Below are 17,993 nucleotides of genomic sequence, written 5' to 3' on the forward strand. Positions count from 1 at the left end.
CATTACCAAAAATACGAGTAAACCGCTTCGTAACAAAAAATGTAGTCGATTTTAAAGGAGGTTACTTCCCTTAGTCTCGGTATGGTTCGCAAAATGTGCCAAAAGTTTGTTGGTTTTTGTAGAAATAAAAAAAAAAAAGTTTTAGGGTTGGCAGGAAAAAATAGGGTCGGTCGGGTTACCCTTAACCAACATATATTTTTATTTGGCCTAAATACAGGAGAAGACAAATCTGGTCCTTTCTTTCATGTTATCTGTTGTTTTAATTCGTGTCTTTAATTTCGTATTGACAGTTGAGCTTTCAGGCCATGATTTTTAGATTGCAATTTGTTTCATGACTTCGCAACATGCGGTAACGAGACACAGTTTTATACAGCTTTTTTGTGAAGGTGGTCTGATACAGACAACCTGCAGCTAACATTTGCAGTTGCGACACTAGATTGTTGATGAAACACGAAACTGAAGCAAAATATCAACGACAACCTTGTGTCTGAAGAGAAATTTCACTTTTACGTACACTACCTGTCCAGATGACAGAGCTGGTATGGAAGACAGTTATTGCGCTGGGTATTTTGTAAACCAGCATTGCCAATACATCACACAAAAACCTTGTTTTGGTCAATCCCTTGACCAGCCAATGTAATGTGTAACGATAGAGCTTACTTTTCATGACTAAGACAAGAACAAAAAACAAAAGCAAAAAATAAAAACAAAAAATTTGTCAAATGCTATCAAAGCCGGTAGGTGCGACCAGTTGACGATTACTTTGAAGTATTTCCACATACAAACAGTAAAATATTAAACATTCCCGGTTAGCACGAGCAGTGTAAGATGATCCGCCCTCTGTGTCCACAGAGTTCACATGGGTGTCCGTGGTGTCCTACCTACGATGGGGATTCGAAGGCCTGTGCCTGACAGAGATCAAACCGCTCAACTTCACGTGCACTGACGAACAGGTCAAAGGCTCGTGCGTCGCGGACGGAGAGTCGGCGCTCCAGCTGTACGCTTTCGGAGAAGGACACACGTGGCAGGCTCTGACCGCCCTGGTTTCCACAATTGCCATCTTTCTCGGCCTCATGTTCGTGGCCTTGAAGCTCATTCCGCAGCAGCCGGAAGAACATAGTTGATTTTTGTGTGTTTGCCTGGTTTTTATGGAGTCTGCGTGTATCAAATTCTGTGATTTGTATTGTCTTTAACAACATAGTTGATATTTGTGTGCCTGGTTCTAGAGTCTGCTCGAATGCTGTGATTTGAACTGAAATCACCCGATGTCATTCTTATTTTCATTCGCTGTGCAATGTTTTATTACTTGCTTTAACTTGTCCAAGAGTTGACACTATTACCTCATTAAAAAGGTATGTTTCTTTGGTTCAAGACAGTTTCAGACGTTAAAATTTGACGGTTGTTTTGAATTGATTTGTCCTTCAGTGTGTAAAGGTATATTTTTCTTCTTATCTGTCCACCACTGCAAATCTGACTCGTGCTAAAATCAACAGTATGGCTAGACTTCCTGCGCAGAGTGTTTATTTTTGTTGATTTTTTTTTGTAAGTAACTACCATTGTCAATCGTCTTAATTAATTCAGCCCCCCCCCCCCCCACCACTAACAAAATCAACTGGGCAGAGAACACAACTGCACTATTGATTTCAATGTTCATGTTATCGCCTAGACTCTGTGGCGGTTAACGTGATCGTGTACGCTGGAGGGATGGCAGCTTTAAAGCTGAACAGTAGCGATAAAACTTTGCGACACAATGCAGCTCACCTAGTTACTTTTGCTACCCTGGATTACTGTCCCCTGATGTGTGTTTCTTCCACCCGTCCTACTACCAAGTCTCCCCCAAAAACATCCGAGCTGTTCAGAGAGGTAGGCTTATTATATTATCATAATTATGCGAAATAGGCATACCAAGTCAAAGCATGTAGGACATGAAAAAACATTGATCATCATCGCGAGGTATCAGTCTCACTTCAGCCACCTAGCTGTACTGTGCACGAAAGAATCTTTCACCATGGCTTGCTATCGAGAAAAGTGACAGTTTCAATGTTTGCAGTCAGACTGAACACTTGTGACTGACTGACTAACACAGTTTCACGTCCTCTTAGATGAATAGGACCTATTCGGGACAGTATTAAACCTCCTGTGGTATTAAACATACGCTATTAAGATGTGACAACCGCTCGGGCTTTTTACAGTGTGCGCAGTGGGAAACTCGGGTGGGAGACACACACTCGCGTCAGGGGACAGTATCCAGAGTAGACTAAGATGGATCGGAGATGAGTTGTGCCCCCTCTTTCTTTCAAAAGCCAATTAATTGGTTTTTATAGCTACTGTTCAGCTTTAAGCACCAACTGTCAATCTTTGTCTTTTGCAGTAACATTGTTTTGTCACTTGCTGTAAATTGATGTACATCTTGAATCAAATTAAATAGTTTATTTTGAACAGGAAATGGTTGTGTTATTGTCTGGAACGGAAAGAATTTTAATATTTTATGATTTACTGTCAGTGATAGTTATTCAGAGGCACCTGAATATGCGTGTTCCATTTATTTGCCGTGTTTTTAAGGTTCTTCCAAATACCAACAATAAGGCCGCTTCAGAAAAAAGAAAATTGATTTGTCCGGGACAAAGAGCTGGCTAAGTTGTCGACCTTTGTCGTTTGCTGTATGTTTGGGTATGTCATATATAGATTTGGGTTTATTACTTTTGCTGAAAAACTTTTTTCTCTGGTTAAAAAAAGCTCAGACTTGTTTTGTCTCGTGCTTTGAATTACTTTTTCCTTGAATCAGACATGCGCAGGTGTCGAATTTATGATACACTACTTTTATGAAAGTTGTCTTGTTCTCAGTTGTCATGCCTGTTGTCAGCTCAAATTATCTCCAGCTATTAAAGCTAGGTTTTTGTGTGTAAAGTGAATTATTGACGAGCCGCACGAGCGGGTCGTCTTTGGCGACGGGTAAGTAGCGTGCAGGAGGAGAAATTTTTGTTCATGGGCGAACACGTGACAGGAAGTCGCCGTTTGTAGTCTGTGGTGAAATACCTCACAATGTGCTCAAACAAATCACAGGCACAGGAAATGAACAAGAAGAAGTGTGTCACAAGAATTTGAATTCTAACAAAATCACTGAGCAACACAGGAACACAGGAAGTTGTGGAATACGTCACCCTATGGGAGGGTTGACGGCAAAATTGTTGAACAAAAACATCATAGGTCGATTTGTGCAGGGTCAACCGCAACAAACTCAAACCGAGCCATTCATGCATTGCTGTATTTGAGTGACTTATATACCGACATTTTTATTTCTTTTTTTCAGCACAGGTGTAGGAAAAATCATGAACCAAAATGTTATATATTTTCTAATTTAACCTTTTTTTTTACAAATGTGACCATGGTCTTTTAAACAAACAATGACATTAAGCATTGTTATGTTAAAAAAAAGAAAAAAGAAAAAAGCTTTTGTGCACAAATCAGAAAATACATTGTACATTTTACCTACAGGCCAAACCGTGAGTGTCGTGGCAAAGCCAGACCGAGGAAATTGCACTGGTTTTTATTTTTAGATCAGTCGCAAGTTGTCAAGAACAGGCGCTTGTATTTGGATGTGTCCACTGATAGTAGGTTTGGTTGTGATCAATCAGAATGATGTGGGAATAAAAATGTATGACAGTTTGGTATGATGACATGTAATTCACATATGCTGAAATGTAATATTATACATGATATAATATTATTAAGGCTGTTGCCATGACCATGAACCCCATGGGACTGGGTGGCCGAGTGGTAACGCACTTGCGCTCGGAATCGAGAGGTTGCGTGTTCGACCCTGGGTCAGGCCGCTATTTTCTCCCCCCTTTCCTAACCTAGATGGTGGGTTCAAGTGCTAGTCTTTCGGATGAGACGAAAAACCGAGGTCCCTTCGTGTACACTATATTGGGGTGTGCACGTTAAAGGTCCCACGATTGACAAAAGGGTCTTTCCTGGCAAAATTGTATAGGCATAGATAAAAAATGTCCATCAAATACCCGTGTGACTTGGAATAAAGGCCGCGAAAGGTGAATGCTCGCCTAACAGGCTTGAGGTTTGCTGGTCGATGTGAATGCGTTATATATTGTGTGTAAAAAATGTTTGTTTGTCTGTCTGTCTGTAAAAAAATTCCATTTCACACGGCAGAAATTAATATGTAAAGCTATATAAGCTCACCATAATAATAATAAGAAGAAAGGTTTAATGTTATGTAAAATCAAAATACCAAATTCAAGCACCTATTAATCTGATCTACGGCGCGGGAGTGTGTGTGTCTCTGCTCTCTCTCATCTCACTCTTGGCACACAGGTCAAAGCAGAGGTTAACTTGAGTGCACGTGTACCTAGCAGGAGCGGGGGTGATTTCTTGAATTAGCTGAGGGCGGTGTCGTTGTTTGCCGTTGTCATGAGAACAGTTACTTTTGTTTTGTTTCGTTTTTACCTCCAAATTTTTTCATTTTCACAACAGGCTTTTCTGTTTCATCTCTCATACATGGTGTCAATTGGAGAGAAAAACCGGAACAAAACAGAAGTAACTTATCTCGTGAGAACGGTAGTGCACTAGGTTTGGGAAAAACACGACAGTACCTTATCTCTTTCAACCCGTATGGGGCCCTTCAACATGTGACAGACTGACAAATGCACCGAACCCATTTCGTTCTTCGAGAGACTTTTTCCGTGAAAACCTTTTCAGTGCCTCAGGGTCAGCTCAGGGTCAGTGTCATAAGAGCCTACATGTATGGCCGGACGAAGCCATGTTAACGGAAGGGATATAAGACCGTTTTCAGCGGATTTTCACACTGCTAAAACCTGACTTTCTTGCAGTTGCTTTGTCTGCAATGCCTTAGAACTCTACAAATAGTTAAGTTTTTCGCGTTTGTGTTGTAATTTGCAAGCAAACATCGTACATAGTAAAGTTAATCGACTTTGCTACAATTTGTAAAAACTAGGGCATTACCTGATACCAAAATATATATATATATATATATAAATCCCATGCTGTTTTCAAATACAGCGTTTTGCTATTCACTTCAATATAATAGTAAATAACAATCAAGAAGTAACAAAGTCTTTTAACCACAATTTCCCAGATATTTAAATATAATAAAGTGTTCCTTTTGAAGAAGTATTATAGGCCTACAGGAAAGTTATCATGCTGTTCACCCTCGTGACGAATAGACTTCAATTCTATGCAAACGCCACTCTGCATGACTAAGCACTCACTTTAGTATTATAATATTGTATCTATTTTGTTACATCTAGTCAGCATTTGTTAACCTTGACGACAGATATCATTGTAGGTAATATCAATACAATGTCCTACATTGATGCTATATTATTTGTATGCCAGTGTCTTTGGGTATTTATGGCAACAGCTACCGAAAGCTACGAAGTAAGCTTACATTTTTTGTTGGAGTTAAACTGTAAATCTCTTTCATAAACCATTTTGCCATTTACAACAGGCAATGTCATATATTGGTGCTACATTACTAGAAACAATACCATTCCTACCTGTTGCAACGTCTATCGCTCGCTCTGTCTTTTGGTTCCTTGGTTGATCGATCGGTTTCTTGGTGGAAAACATATTTCTGTCACCAATACCAGTATTATTGCATCACTTCCATAAAGGTAGAGTAGCCTTCTTCCTTTCTGTTAAGCCAATAGGTCTTATTCATGATTGAGCTCTTATTCATTATTGCATTACTTTCACAACAATCTTCTTCCTTGATATTGCGATAGTTGTTTTATCCTACATACGTGAGAGAGACACCCGTGAGATAATAATCGTTCAAATCACACGTGTGTATATCATGTAAATGAGGTCATGTCAAGCAAGTCTGGCAGGGACCTGTTTTTCCACTGCTTATGATGCCAAAGTCACCGAGACAAACGTCATTATAGAAACACAAATTGCGCTCGCTAATTACCCTCGATGAATCTTTAGAACTAACACGTCACGCCACACTTTCAGAGTGACGTTTCTTTGCTTTGACGTAATAGATTGCACGAGGCTTTAGAAGAGATCGAGGTTCTAAAACAAGCGTCTTCAATTTAGCTGCCTCGAATGCAGGACATTTTCAGTAAAATACACGTAAGTACAGTATGTAGGATAAACAGAATACTACATGGCTTGCTGTTCCGTACCAGATTTACCCTCGTTGCTTTTTCAAATAGTGAACAGCTCGCTTTCGCTCGCAGTTCAATATTTAAAAAAACAACTCGTGTAAATCTGGTACGACACAGCAAGCCATGTAGTATTCTCTATATCTCCCATTTATGTACAAACGCCGAAAAGACAATTTAACAGGACACATCAACACTATTATTTTGTTTACCTGTACCAACAGGTGTAGAACTCCCTGTTTCTTTGATATTGTCAATGTTTCGGCTCGTGTTGATCCTGGGATCAACTGAATTTCTTGTCTCTATTCGGTTTCGTTTGCTGTCAATTGGGTTTGTTTTGTGTGCTTGATTTGGACTCATGGCATCCGTTGTACGTATGTGTTTGTGCTGAAAAAAGTTTTCCTTTTCAGTTAGGAATCATGGGAAGCGTCATATTCTTTTCATTTAGTTGAACATTGTTTTCCCTTCCTCGTTTTTGAATCAGGGGAACCGACATACTTTTTGTTCCTTTTTCTGAAAATTGTTTTCTTCCTTGGTTTGAACTCGAGAACCGTCAGACTTTCCACTGAAACAAGGTCAACTCCGCCGATGACTATTTTCTTTCGATTTTAAAGACATCTTTCTCCCAGGGTAAGCGACATGTAGCCTATACACCACAAATCTGTCCAGTCTTTACATGGAATAAGAGACTGAAGAGTACACAGACTGTGAGTACAGTCTCTGATGGAATAAGAGACTGAAGAGTACACAGACTGTGAGTACAGTCTCTGATGGAATAAGAGACTGTAGAGTACACAGACTGTGAGTACAGTCTCTGATGGAATAAGAGACTGTAGAGTACACAGACTGTGAGTACAGTCTCTGATGGAATAAGAGACTGTAGAGTACACAGACTGTGAGTACAGTCTCTGATGGAATAAGAGACTATAGAGTACACAGACTGTGAGTACAGTCTCTGATGGAATAAGAGACTGTAGAGTACACAGACTGTGAGTACAGTCTCTGATGGAATAAGAGACTGTCGAGTACACAGACTGTGAGTACAGTCTCTGATGGAATAAGAGACTGTCGAGTACACAGACTGTGAGTACAGTCTCTGATGGAATAAGAGACTGTCGAGTACACAGACTGTGAGTACAGTCTCTGATGGAATAAGAGACTGTCGAGTACACAGACTGTGAGTACAGTCTCTGATGGAATAAGAGACTGTAGAGTACACAGACTGTGAGTACAGTCTCTGATGGAATAAGAGACTGTCGAGTACACAGACTGTGAGTACAGTCTCTGATGGAATAAGAGACTGTCGAGTACACAGACTGTGAGTACAGTCTCTGATGGAATAAGAGACTGAAGAGTACACAGACTGTGAGTACAGTCTCTGATGGAATAAGAGCATCCTTCGCTAGAGATGCATACGCAAAATCAACAGCCTGGTCACTTCCTGTGTTCGTGTATTCACATGGGTGCCAGTCAGTCTGCTATTTAAAAATAATAATGTATTCCAGTGGAAGGATGCTTTTATGACATGTAAAAGATTGAAAAGATCAGTCGTGGTTCACAAGATAGGGAAGGAAAGGAAAGAAAGTATTCTTAAAGTCAAAAGGAATGTAAGCTTACTTGTATTTTTATGACGAAGGGTCTGACTTAGCGACAACGGTACACAACTGATCCATTTCTTTTTGTTTGTGTGTGACAGGGCGACCAGTCACCAATTATAGAATAAAGTTTTTGTCATTGTCCAGTCTAGTGTTTGTAGTTCATGTTGCCGATCGCTTTATGTTTTGTGTAATGCCATTAAGTTAAATTTTGAAATGCACATGTCCAGTCACAGGTAGATCCTAAGCGCGCTTAGCCGTCTGTGTCCATGTTCTGACTAGTCATTGATCCTTTGAACTTAAGCCGCTCTCCTAGGAAGAGACGGGTAGCCGCTGGCCTGCAGGTGGTCAGTTGCACAGGCACTCGTCACGAGGTGGGCGGGGCCTATGTCTTGGATGTCACTTATGATGGACGGTCGTCTTTTCTTATGGTTTATACTTGTAATAGTAGTAGTAGTCTTGAGAGCGCACAGGCCCCGCCCACTTTGATCCTGACCCGCTCGTGACGAGTGCCTGTGGTCAGTTGCGTAACTTTAATGGCCTTACCGGGAGTAGCTTCCCGGAGGATGTTCTTGTCATGTCTTTTGACGCGCTCCGATCAAAGCCTCGTTAAGAAGGTGTTAATACCTTTGATCAGGTGGATCGAATGCCAGCTCAGCTGACAGGTGGTTAGCTGTTTACCCCCCCCCCCCCCTTTGTGTTCCTCCCTTTTCTCTTGTCTTACGTTTAACCAATGAAACACGGAACCTGCTTAGAGTGTCGTGGTTATGGGTGGTTACTAAGATTTTGATTGGTTGTTTGAAATGATTTCTGTCACTCTAGCTAAAATTGGATTATGTGTGTACATGTTAGAGTGAGAGAGAGAATTTTGAGAGACACAGAAGAGAGAGGACGTGTGTGATTGTGAGATGTAGTCAACATTGTATTGTGGCTTGTGCCACCCGGCTTCGTGCTTCGGTCGGGTAGGCGAATGTGTATTTGGAAGCGAACACAGGAATAAAGTATGCCATGCCAGTATTCTGCTGTTGTCACAATGTCATCTGTTGTGTCCGTGAGTGAAAGTCCAGAGTGAGTCCGAACACATCATCAAGAAGAAAAGATCTTGTTTCCCGAACCTTTCACATGTGTTTGGTTGTGTTTTTTCTCTTCGTATTTGATTCAATCTATTTTCATGGTCGTATCCCAATATGTGCTGCTTACTGAAACGTTTTACTTCATCCCACTTATACTACAAGTATTAGAAACTTAGTTAATTTGTTGCTTAGTTCGAGTTGAAGACATATGCGGGAACATATTGTCGTGTGGCAGAGCATTGAATGAAGAAAACCCCCACCAATATTCGGTGGTCATGTGTGTGTGTGTGTGTTTAAACGAGTGTTTTTCTGACCTGAGTACGAAACATTTACGGAGGCTGATGCATGTTTTTTTTAGAATAAAAAACACACAAACAATCCGATTTGGCCATTTTCTAGACCAGCCCTCCCCAAGCAAACACTCAACTGGCCGTTCTCTCAAACCAGCGCGGCATTCTGGCCAGGAACCACGTGATTTCCGCAGCTTTTTCTTGACATAAGAGAACAGGAAGAACTAGCTAGTAGCACGAGGAAAGGTCAGGAGAACGGGCTGGATGCGACCGCAGCAGTACTTCATTTGAAGCCAAGGCAGTATGCACAGGTGCGTTGTCATGTTGCCCTCGAATCCCCTTGGACATTAGCAATCAATCTTTGTTTTTCCTAGCAAGGTCGTATTTTTATCTCTCAGTCCGGTCAACAAGAAAGGCCATGGCAGTAACTTTAAATGCAAGACAACGCGGCATTTCGTCAAGGGGGCCATGTCAGCTACGTATTAACCTGTCACGCTGCACAGACTTCAAACACCGGGGATGATAGAGATGGTTAAACATGCTGCTCCGGTCAGAGCACTGTTTATTAGGCCAAACAAAAATATATGTTGGTTTAGGGTAACCCGACCGACCCTATTTTTTCCCGCAGACCCTAAAACATTTTTTCATTTAAATAAAAAACACCCAACTTTTGGCACATTTTGCGAACCATACTGAAACTAAGGGAAGTAACCTCCTTTAAAATCGACTAAATTTTAAAACATTAAATTTTTTATTTTCTTTCAAAAAGCCGACCTACCGACCCTATCTTTTTTTGTCACGTTACCCTAAACCAACATATATTTTTGTTTGGCATAAAGAACGATTGGTCTTTTTGTCGCAGATAAGAATGTATACACTCTTCAAAAAAAGTTAAAGATCGGTTGAAAAAACGGATCTAATTATAAAAAATTGCCAAAAAATTAAACATCGACATAATAATTAAGATTAATGTATTTGAATTAACAAATGAACAATGAGTCTTGACCTAGAATTTTGTTTGGCAGGCAGAGTTATTTCCCTTTGTGGGACTTCTCAAAAGCTTCTGCATTTTGGAAGAAAAAGGGTGATTTTTATAGCCCCATGAAATTTGCGGAACACATGCCAGGGCAAAAGGTTGTGATGCACGTGCTACAACAGGGTCCTGGCTATGAACATCGCTCACCAGCTTGTGTTTAAAGGTTGACACGCTGACACATTTATGCACAGTAGCAACATGCCCCCACGAAGAAAATTGAGCGATTTGGATAGAGGAAGGGCAATAGGATGGCTACAAGACGGTGTTGCTGCCAGGCAAGTGGCCCAGAGGCTTGCAGTGGCTCGATCCTCTGTCATCATCAGACTAAAACAGAGATTCCACGCAACTGGAAGAGTGCAGGAGCGACAACGTTCTGGTCGGCCCAGAGTCACCACACAAAGAGAGGATCGCTTCATTCAGAGGCAGGCCATGCAACAAAGAATGGCTTCGGCAAACAACATTAGGCAACGCCTACAAGCGACCACCAACACTGTTGTTAGTGGTCAGAGGATCCGAAACCGCTTACACAACTTTGGCTTGCGTGTAAGGCGTCCAGTCCTGACTGCTAATCACCGAGCAGCTCGCCGAGCCTGGTGCACTCAACATGTGAGGTGGCAGCGTCAGCAGTGGGCTCAGGTGTTGTTTACAGATGAGTCCCGCTTTTGCTTGGAACCTGCTGATGGTCGCATCCGAGTGTGGAGGCGTCGCGGAGAGCGCTTCGCAGAAGGCGCTCTTCTGGAACGACAGCGTTTTGGTGGAGGCTCTGTGATGGTCTGGGGAGGGATCAGCACACGTCTAAGGACACCTCTGTACCATGTAGTGGGCAACTTGACCGGTGTCTGCTACCAGAATGAGATCCTGCAAATATGGCTATGCGGAACCGAGCCAAGTTTGTTACCTCTCTCCGTTCACACGGTATAGTCTCCATGTCTGACATTATTTACATGTAGGTCTATTACTGTAAAATGAAGAAAGTTCTAAAAAAAACTCATGTCTTCTCCAAATTTCTCTTAACAGTTTTATGTCATAGTTGTCGACGTATGTTGTGTCTTGTAAAACTGTTAATTTACACTAGTTTTAGGCCTATATTCTAACATTTTGAGAGAAAAAATATGCATTTGAAGAAAGCGTAGGTCATTTCTTTTTACATTTAGTAAGTTTTGACTAAATGTTTTAACATAGAGGGGGAATCGAGATGAGGGTCGTGGTGTGTGTATGTGTGTGTGTGTGTGTGTGTGTGTGTGTGTAGAGCGATTCGGAGGAAACTGCCGGACAGATTTTCATGAAACTTAACATGAGAGTTCCTGAGTTCCTACCCGGTTTTTTCATTTTTTTGATAAATGTCTTTGATGACGTCATATCCGGCTTTTTGTGAAAGTTGAGGCAGCACTGTCACGCTCTCATTTTTCAACCAAATTCGTTGACAGTTTGGTCAAGTAATCTTCGACAAAGCCCGGACTTTGGTATTGAATTTCAGCTTGGAGGCTTAAAAATTAATCAATGAGTTTGCTCATTAAAATCGATTTTTCGCAAACAGATTTAGAAGTGATTGCGTTGTATTCCTCATCTTTTCCTGAATTCAAAAATATATAGATATGTCATGTTTACTCTAAAAACATGCTCAAAATGAAAGGAAATAGGTTCAGTAAATACTACTGACGCGTGCTTCGCGGAGGCGAGCGTGACCCGTCTCGGTCTTCAGTATGGTTAGCCGAGACTATCTGAATGTAGTCTCGGCGATGATTGGTTTGTGGTGTTGATCTTGTAATGCTGCGTCGCCCAAAACAAATAACGGTTTTGGGCGTGACGAAAAAAAGAACAGGGCCGGAGTGCTATGTTAATCATGAGCAGTTCTTCCACACCCATTTAAAAAATATGACACTACCAGCATGTTTCCGCATATTGAGCCAGATTTTTTTGTTTTTAATGGAAGGGCGCTGGTTCTGTGCGACGCTTAGTTTTCGAGATAGGTGTGACTGACAAAGAACAGGACGTCACATTCCAAATAAGCACGACTATGTTGCAGGTGGAAGCTGCTGAGATTGGATTTCTTCGGGAGGTTTCCGCAAAAATAGATATTACACGATTTGCGCAAAACAGTTGAGAAGCAGACGATCTCTGAGATCTCTGTTCGTCTCGTGATAACGTTATTTTGTATGATAACGATTCACTTGCAAACTAAAGTGTACAATTTGGTGTGTCAGTGGTAAATGTAAATATAAATGTGTAATACAGACAAAGCAAACAAATAAACGTGTTTTTCTCGTGAAAATGTTGCGTTGTGCGGGTGTTTGGGTGGCCACGTGATGTACACAAAGCAAAGTGCGGGACGGACTCTGCTCTGTGCTGTAACATTGGCAAGTTCAAAACACGAGAAAAACGATTTCGTTATGCGGGCAGCCACGGGGGATGTATGTATTTTTCAAATGGTTGTAAAATAAGTCTTGTATTTATCACCGTACTCAGGCCCTGTTCTTTTTTTCGTCACACCTAAAACCGTTATTTCTTGTGAGCGACGCAGCATTATTTGGCAAATCGACGTTGCAGTTGATCCAAAATTTCTTTGCGAATTTGCGTTCAAACGTGTTTTTCCCATAATATAACAATGCACAGCTCGAAAATATGGCCAAGAACAAATCTATGGTACTTCGAAGAAAGAAGAATAACTACATTCTTGTCCAATACGACTTGCAATTTACCGTGTGCGCTGTAAAATCTCCCTACCTTCAAAGCAGACGAAAAGCAGACAACTTCATTTTCTTCCAAGTTGGTCATAAAGTCTTGCAGGACCCAAACACACGCTTTCTTTTCTTTTCATATTCAGTTGCTTCGCAACTTGTCAAGTCAGCCAAAACGACCGCAGAACACAGAACTGGGAAATGACACTGATAGCGGGGCTGATGTTGCAAAATCATTCAAATCATGCAACAAACACCAAATTTAGCAAATATGAAGAGTTTTATGTGCTTAACAAAACCTGATACAGAGCCACCGCGAAAAATTAAAAAACGGGTAGTTTTTAAAAAAAATTTCAAAATGGCCGCCAGTGTAAACGGTTGGGTATGTTAGGCATATTTCACTTCATGTGATTAACAGCAAATTTGGCGTAAATGGACATTTGTTTTTGCTTAACAAAACCTGATACAGAGCCACCGTGAAAAAATTAAGAAATCAGTAGTTTTTTAACAATTTTCAAAATGGCCGCCAATAAAAGGGTATTTAGGCATTTTTGATGCTACAAGACATTCTCTTGCAATAGAAACTAACACAAAAACATTTTTAAACAAAACAATACATGTATTGTTGGTGCAGAGAATGATTGGACGGTGTGGGTGGCAGGGTTGAAGAATTTGAGGATTACCTAAACTGTGCAAAAATAAATATATTGCACCAATTTTCATACCAAAACGAAAACATTCATTCCTGTGCTGTTGTATTCAATGTATGCTATTGAGGGCACTCAACTTGGCTAACTGGAACACTTTTAAGATAAAAGGTGGCCTTTACATGGGTTATTTGACCGCCGCCCAAATAAGCCTACCCCCAAAATAAAACTGATAAAAATGTAATGTATCAACTCAAAAGTCGACTACAATTCATAATCGCTGTATTTCGAAAACGTTGTTTGTTCTCATGTGTTTACACAACTAGCACATTCCGGCAAGTGTCTATACTCAAAAGAAACTTTGGCAGTATTTGAAACAACCATCTGTCATATATACATGCGAAGTCAAATATATGTGGGATGTAAGTCAACAAACCTGTGGCAGTTTTTAAAATATTATTTCGTGAAGATTTGAAAGTGTACTCAAACGGTTGAACTACTCCTCGTGTGTAGACACACATTCCTGAAAGTTTCAACGCAACCCACTTGGTCATTGCTAAAATACATGGATTTTAGTTGACTTGGGTATCCCTCAAATTTGACACATAAACATCTCATCCGTGAGATCGACACATACATCAGTAGGTACAATGGCACAACACTAGAAATATGCAAGATGGCGAAATAAAACAACCTGTTCTGGATGGATAATCAAGTTGACTTTCTCTTCGTGTACAACAGTGACCCAGTTGTGCCTCAGGAATTTTAAAAGGTACCCGAAGTTTTTGTCACATCTCTTTGTCACGTCACCTTATTTTGACGGCGTAAATGATGATGTAAAAAAAAAATGTGCCAGATAGCGAAGATGCGAGCCTTTAATGGCATAGACAGTTTGAATAAAATGACACAGGAATAAATGTTTGAGTTGGGGTATGAAAATGGGTGCAATAATATTTTTGCACAGTTTAGATGCTGACAGTTTTTACAGGCATGCAAGCACATTTGCAGAGAGCTGTGCTCTGCAGTCCTTCTTAGGCCTAAAAAAAAGAATAGGTGTGGTTACGGTAACCCGACCTACCCTATTTTTAGGGGCCGACCCTATAACTTTTTATTACATTTGTTAAAAAAAAACCACACACACAAGAAAACGAGTGCAGAAAACGCAATGAAAGCGAAAGCGCCCGAGTCGCACACTTATTTCCCTGTCAAGTAGGTTTAATTTGTACACATTAGAAGAAGAAAAAAAGAAAAAAAAAGTGATTGCCTACCTGCCTACCCTATTTGTTTTGGTTATGTTACCGTAACCACACCTATTAGGTTTTTTGGCCTTAGCAGCATTTGCAGCGTTTTGTTGTACAGCTCTTCTTGCAGGCACACCTCATGAGTTCTAGGCACACGCTGGATACCTATTGAAAGCTTGTCCAGAATGACTCCCACTTTCCAGCCTTGAACTGCCAGCCCACAGAGTTGGGAAGTCTAATAGGTAGATGGCTCTTCTCAATCTCATGTCCTGCAGCAGCACCTCACTTATGTCATGCATGTGTTATCAGCAGACAACTTCTGGTGCATGGTAAACCATTGAATTTTACATTTGCTGAGTTGGGAATATTTACTGCTGAGCGCTTTTGGTACGAACTTCGTCTGCTGTAAATGCAGCCTTTTAAAAAACAAACAAAATAAACAAAAATGAAAAAAGATTTCTGAAGTGGCTCTGTATCTGAAAACCCTTAAATAAGTATAAGGAACAATATCACAAAGTATGATGTTTGTTGCAAGATGTGAATGATTGATTAGTGCGTCTGCAACATACGAACCCCACTATGATTGAAATACGAAAGATCTTCGATGATGAAAGTATAAATGACGTCATGTGGTCACACCTATCTCGAGAACAAAGCGTCGCTCAGAACCAGCGCCCTTCCATTATTGACTAAATGTCTTTATATCGCTTCACGCGACTTGTTTCTTCTTCATATCCATGTAGGGGAAGGGCTCCTAATAATTATGGACCGGCTCCTAATGTGGACCACCTCCTGTTCTGACAAACTAACGGCGCTAGAGCGCTCAAACAAGTTTTATTCGCTGTATTCACCCTCTCTGGATAACTTGCACATGTCAAAACGGTTGCAGAAACACAAATCTCAAAACCGTTAGGCTTTTTCTCTTTTTACATTTAGTCAAGTTTTGACTAAATGTTTTAACGTAGAGGGGGGAATCGAGACGAGGGTCGTGGTGTATGTGTGTGTGTGTGTCTGTCTGTCTGTCTGTGTGTGTGTGTGTAGAGCGATTCAGACTAAACTACTGGACCGATCTTTATGAAATTTGACATGAGAGTTCCTGGGTATGATACCCTATGACGTTTTTTTCATTTTTTTTTATAAATGTCTTTGATGACGTCATATCCGGCTTTTCGTGAAAGTTGAGGCGGCACTGTCACGCTCTCATTTTTTCAACCAAATTGGTTGAAATTTTGGTCAAGTAATCTCCTACGAAGCCCGGACTTCGGTATTGCATTTCAGCTTGGTGGCTTAAAAATTAATTAATGACTTTGGGGTCATTAAAAATCTGAAAATTGTAAAAAAAATTTTTTTTTTATAAAACGATCCAAATTTACGTTCATCTTATTCTCTATAGAGGGGGGAATCGAGACGAGGGTCGTGGTGTATGTGTGTCTGTCTGTCTGTCTGTGTGTGTGTGTAGAGCGATTCAGACTAAACTACTGGACCGATCTTTATGAAATTTGACATGAGAGTTCCTGGGTATGATATCCTCAGACTTTTTTTCATTTTTTTGATAAATGTCTTTGATGACGTCATATCCGGCTTTTCGTGAAAGTTGAGGCGGCACTGTCACGCTCTCATTTTTCAACCAAATTGGTAGAAATTTTGGTCAAGTAATCTCCTACGAAGCCCGGACTTCGGTATTGCATTTCAGCTTGGTGGCTTAAAAATTAATTAATGACTTTGGTCATTACCCAAGTAACACGTACATTGAATGCCCACTGGTTTCCCAGTGGTGAAAGAGTGGGAAGAGGATGGGAGAGTGGGACCACTCCCACCCCACAGAACTCCCACAGTCAAAGCTGTGGGAAGAAAATGGTACAGACCTGGGCCTTCCCTTAGTCTCTGGGAAATAAGCTAGCAACCAACAGAAATGGGATACAAGTGGGAATTCCCTGTTCGTCCCCACAGAGCGTGCGTGAAAAAAAATTCCGACGCTGCGAGCGGGGGCTGCGCGGGCCAGCAAATTGCCCCATCGAGATCAGTGACGTCACCGCACACGCTGTTTCTGACTTGACTCCGTTGCACTTAAATTTAAAAATCATTTAAAATACACCAACATAATTTTATATTCGTGTAATTGTTGCTGTTGTGTATATAATAACAGTTATTTCTAGAATAATTTATTTACTTAATTACGAGATGACTAAATATTTGCAAGGATTGTTTTTACTGCGGCGCTACTATTCTGCCCTGTTCTATTCCGACTGAGACTACATGCCGATCGAGAGAGTTTGAATTTTGCTACAATTAATAAGTTACCAGCGAATACTGTGAGTACGTTCCGTGCGCCTTAGTATTGCATGTGCATGAATTAAAGAGTACATCTGAAGACATCGAGTGATAAAATGGCGGATTCATATTCAACAAAGCGAAGGCGATTGCTGTCAAAGGTCGATGAACGCATGAACACGGCTTTTCCTCCACGTGGCCGCACGTGCGCTCGTAATTCAAATTCAAGTTGTGACGGTGCAAATGAGATGGATGTCGCTGGGACTAGCGGTACAGACACCGTGTGTTTCGACGAGTTTGCATGTGACAATTCTAACGCTAACAGTAGCATGGAAGAAATGATGGTACCATTGCATGAACATGATGCTGATGAAAGTGAAAGAACGGAAGAAAACTCTGATTCGTCTGAATGGGATCATTTCCTCAATCGACTCAATGAAGTGGAATCTGTGGAGGAAAATTTGGATCATCAGTCTGACACTGACAGTGATATTGAATCTGTATTTGATCCTGTGGATAAGACAGAAAAACTTCGCGCAGAGCTTGCAGCATGGTCTTCTAAGTGGAAAGTCAAAGCAAATGCCTTCACTGCACTCTTAACTTTGCTCAATGTGTTCTTTCCCTGTTTGCCTAAAGATTCAAGGACTGTCATGAAAACTCCTCGCAGCCTTGATGTAAAAGAAATTGGAGGGGGTTCCTATTTTCATTTTGGAATTGTTGCCATGCTGACTAACATTGTCCCTGCCTTTTCTCACCTTGTTTTGAGAGGAACTCGTCTCCTAATTCAAGTAAACATTGATGGTCTTCCACTTTTTAAGTCATCTGGCATTCAGTTATGGCCTATTTTGGGACGGGTTTGTCAGCCATTTCAGTCAGAACCATTTGTCATCGGTCTTTTTTGTGGGAAACAAAAACCTACCATTTTGGGCGAATATTTAGATGATTTTGTCTCTGAAATGGGCCAACTGCAACGGGGACCGATTGATGTGGGTTTGGGGGATCCAGTAAATGTGGATATT

The 17,993-nt window shown here is 40.9% G+C and overlaps 2 protein-coding genes across 6 annotated transcripts in view; both read left to right on the plus strand.

Moving 5' to 3' along the window:
• The window catches only part of LOC138952787 (ATP-binding cassette sub-family G member 8-like), an 82,951-nt gene extending 80,525 nt beyond the window's left edge, over positions 1 to 2,426 (plus strand). The window contains exon 12 of the mRNA XM_070324526.1: positions 853 to 2,426. Coding sequence (XP_070180627.1) covers positions 853 to 1,124 — 272 coding nt within the window. The 3' untranslated portion in view covers positions 1,125 to 2,426. The remainder of the gene's footprint in view (positions 1 to 852) is intronic.
• LOC138952783 (pyruvate carboxylase, mitochondrial-like) overlaps positions 1 to 17,993 on the plus strand; it is a 479,047-nt gene that overhangs the window by 361,120 nt on the left and 99,934 nt on the right. The window lies entirely within an intron of this gene.

Source organism: Littorina saxatilis, linkage group LG17 (assembly GCF_037325665.1).
Source record: "Littorina saxatilis isolate snail1 linkage group LG17, US_GU_Lsax_2.0, whole genome shotgun sequence".
Classification (NCBI taxonomy): Eukaryota; Metazoa; Mollusca; class Gastropoda; order Littorinimorpha; family Littorinidae; genus Littorina; species Littorina saxatilis.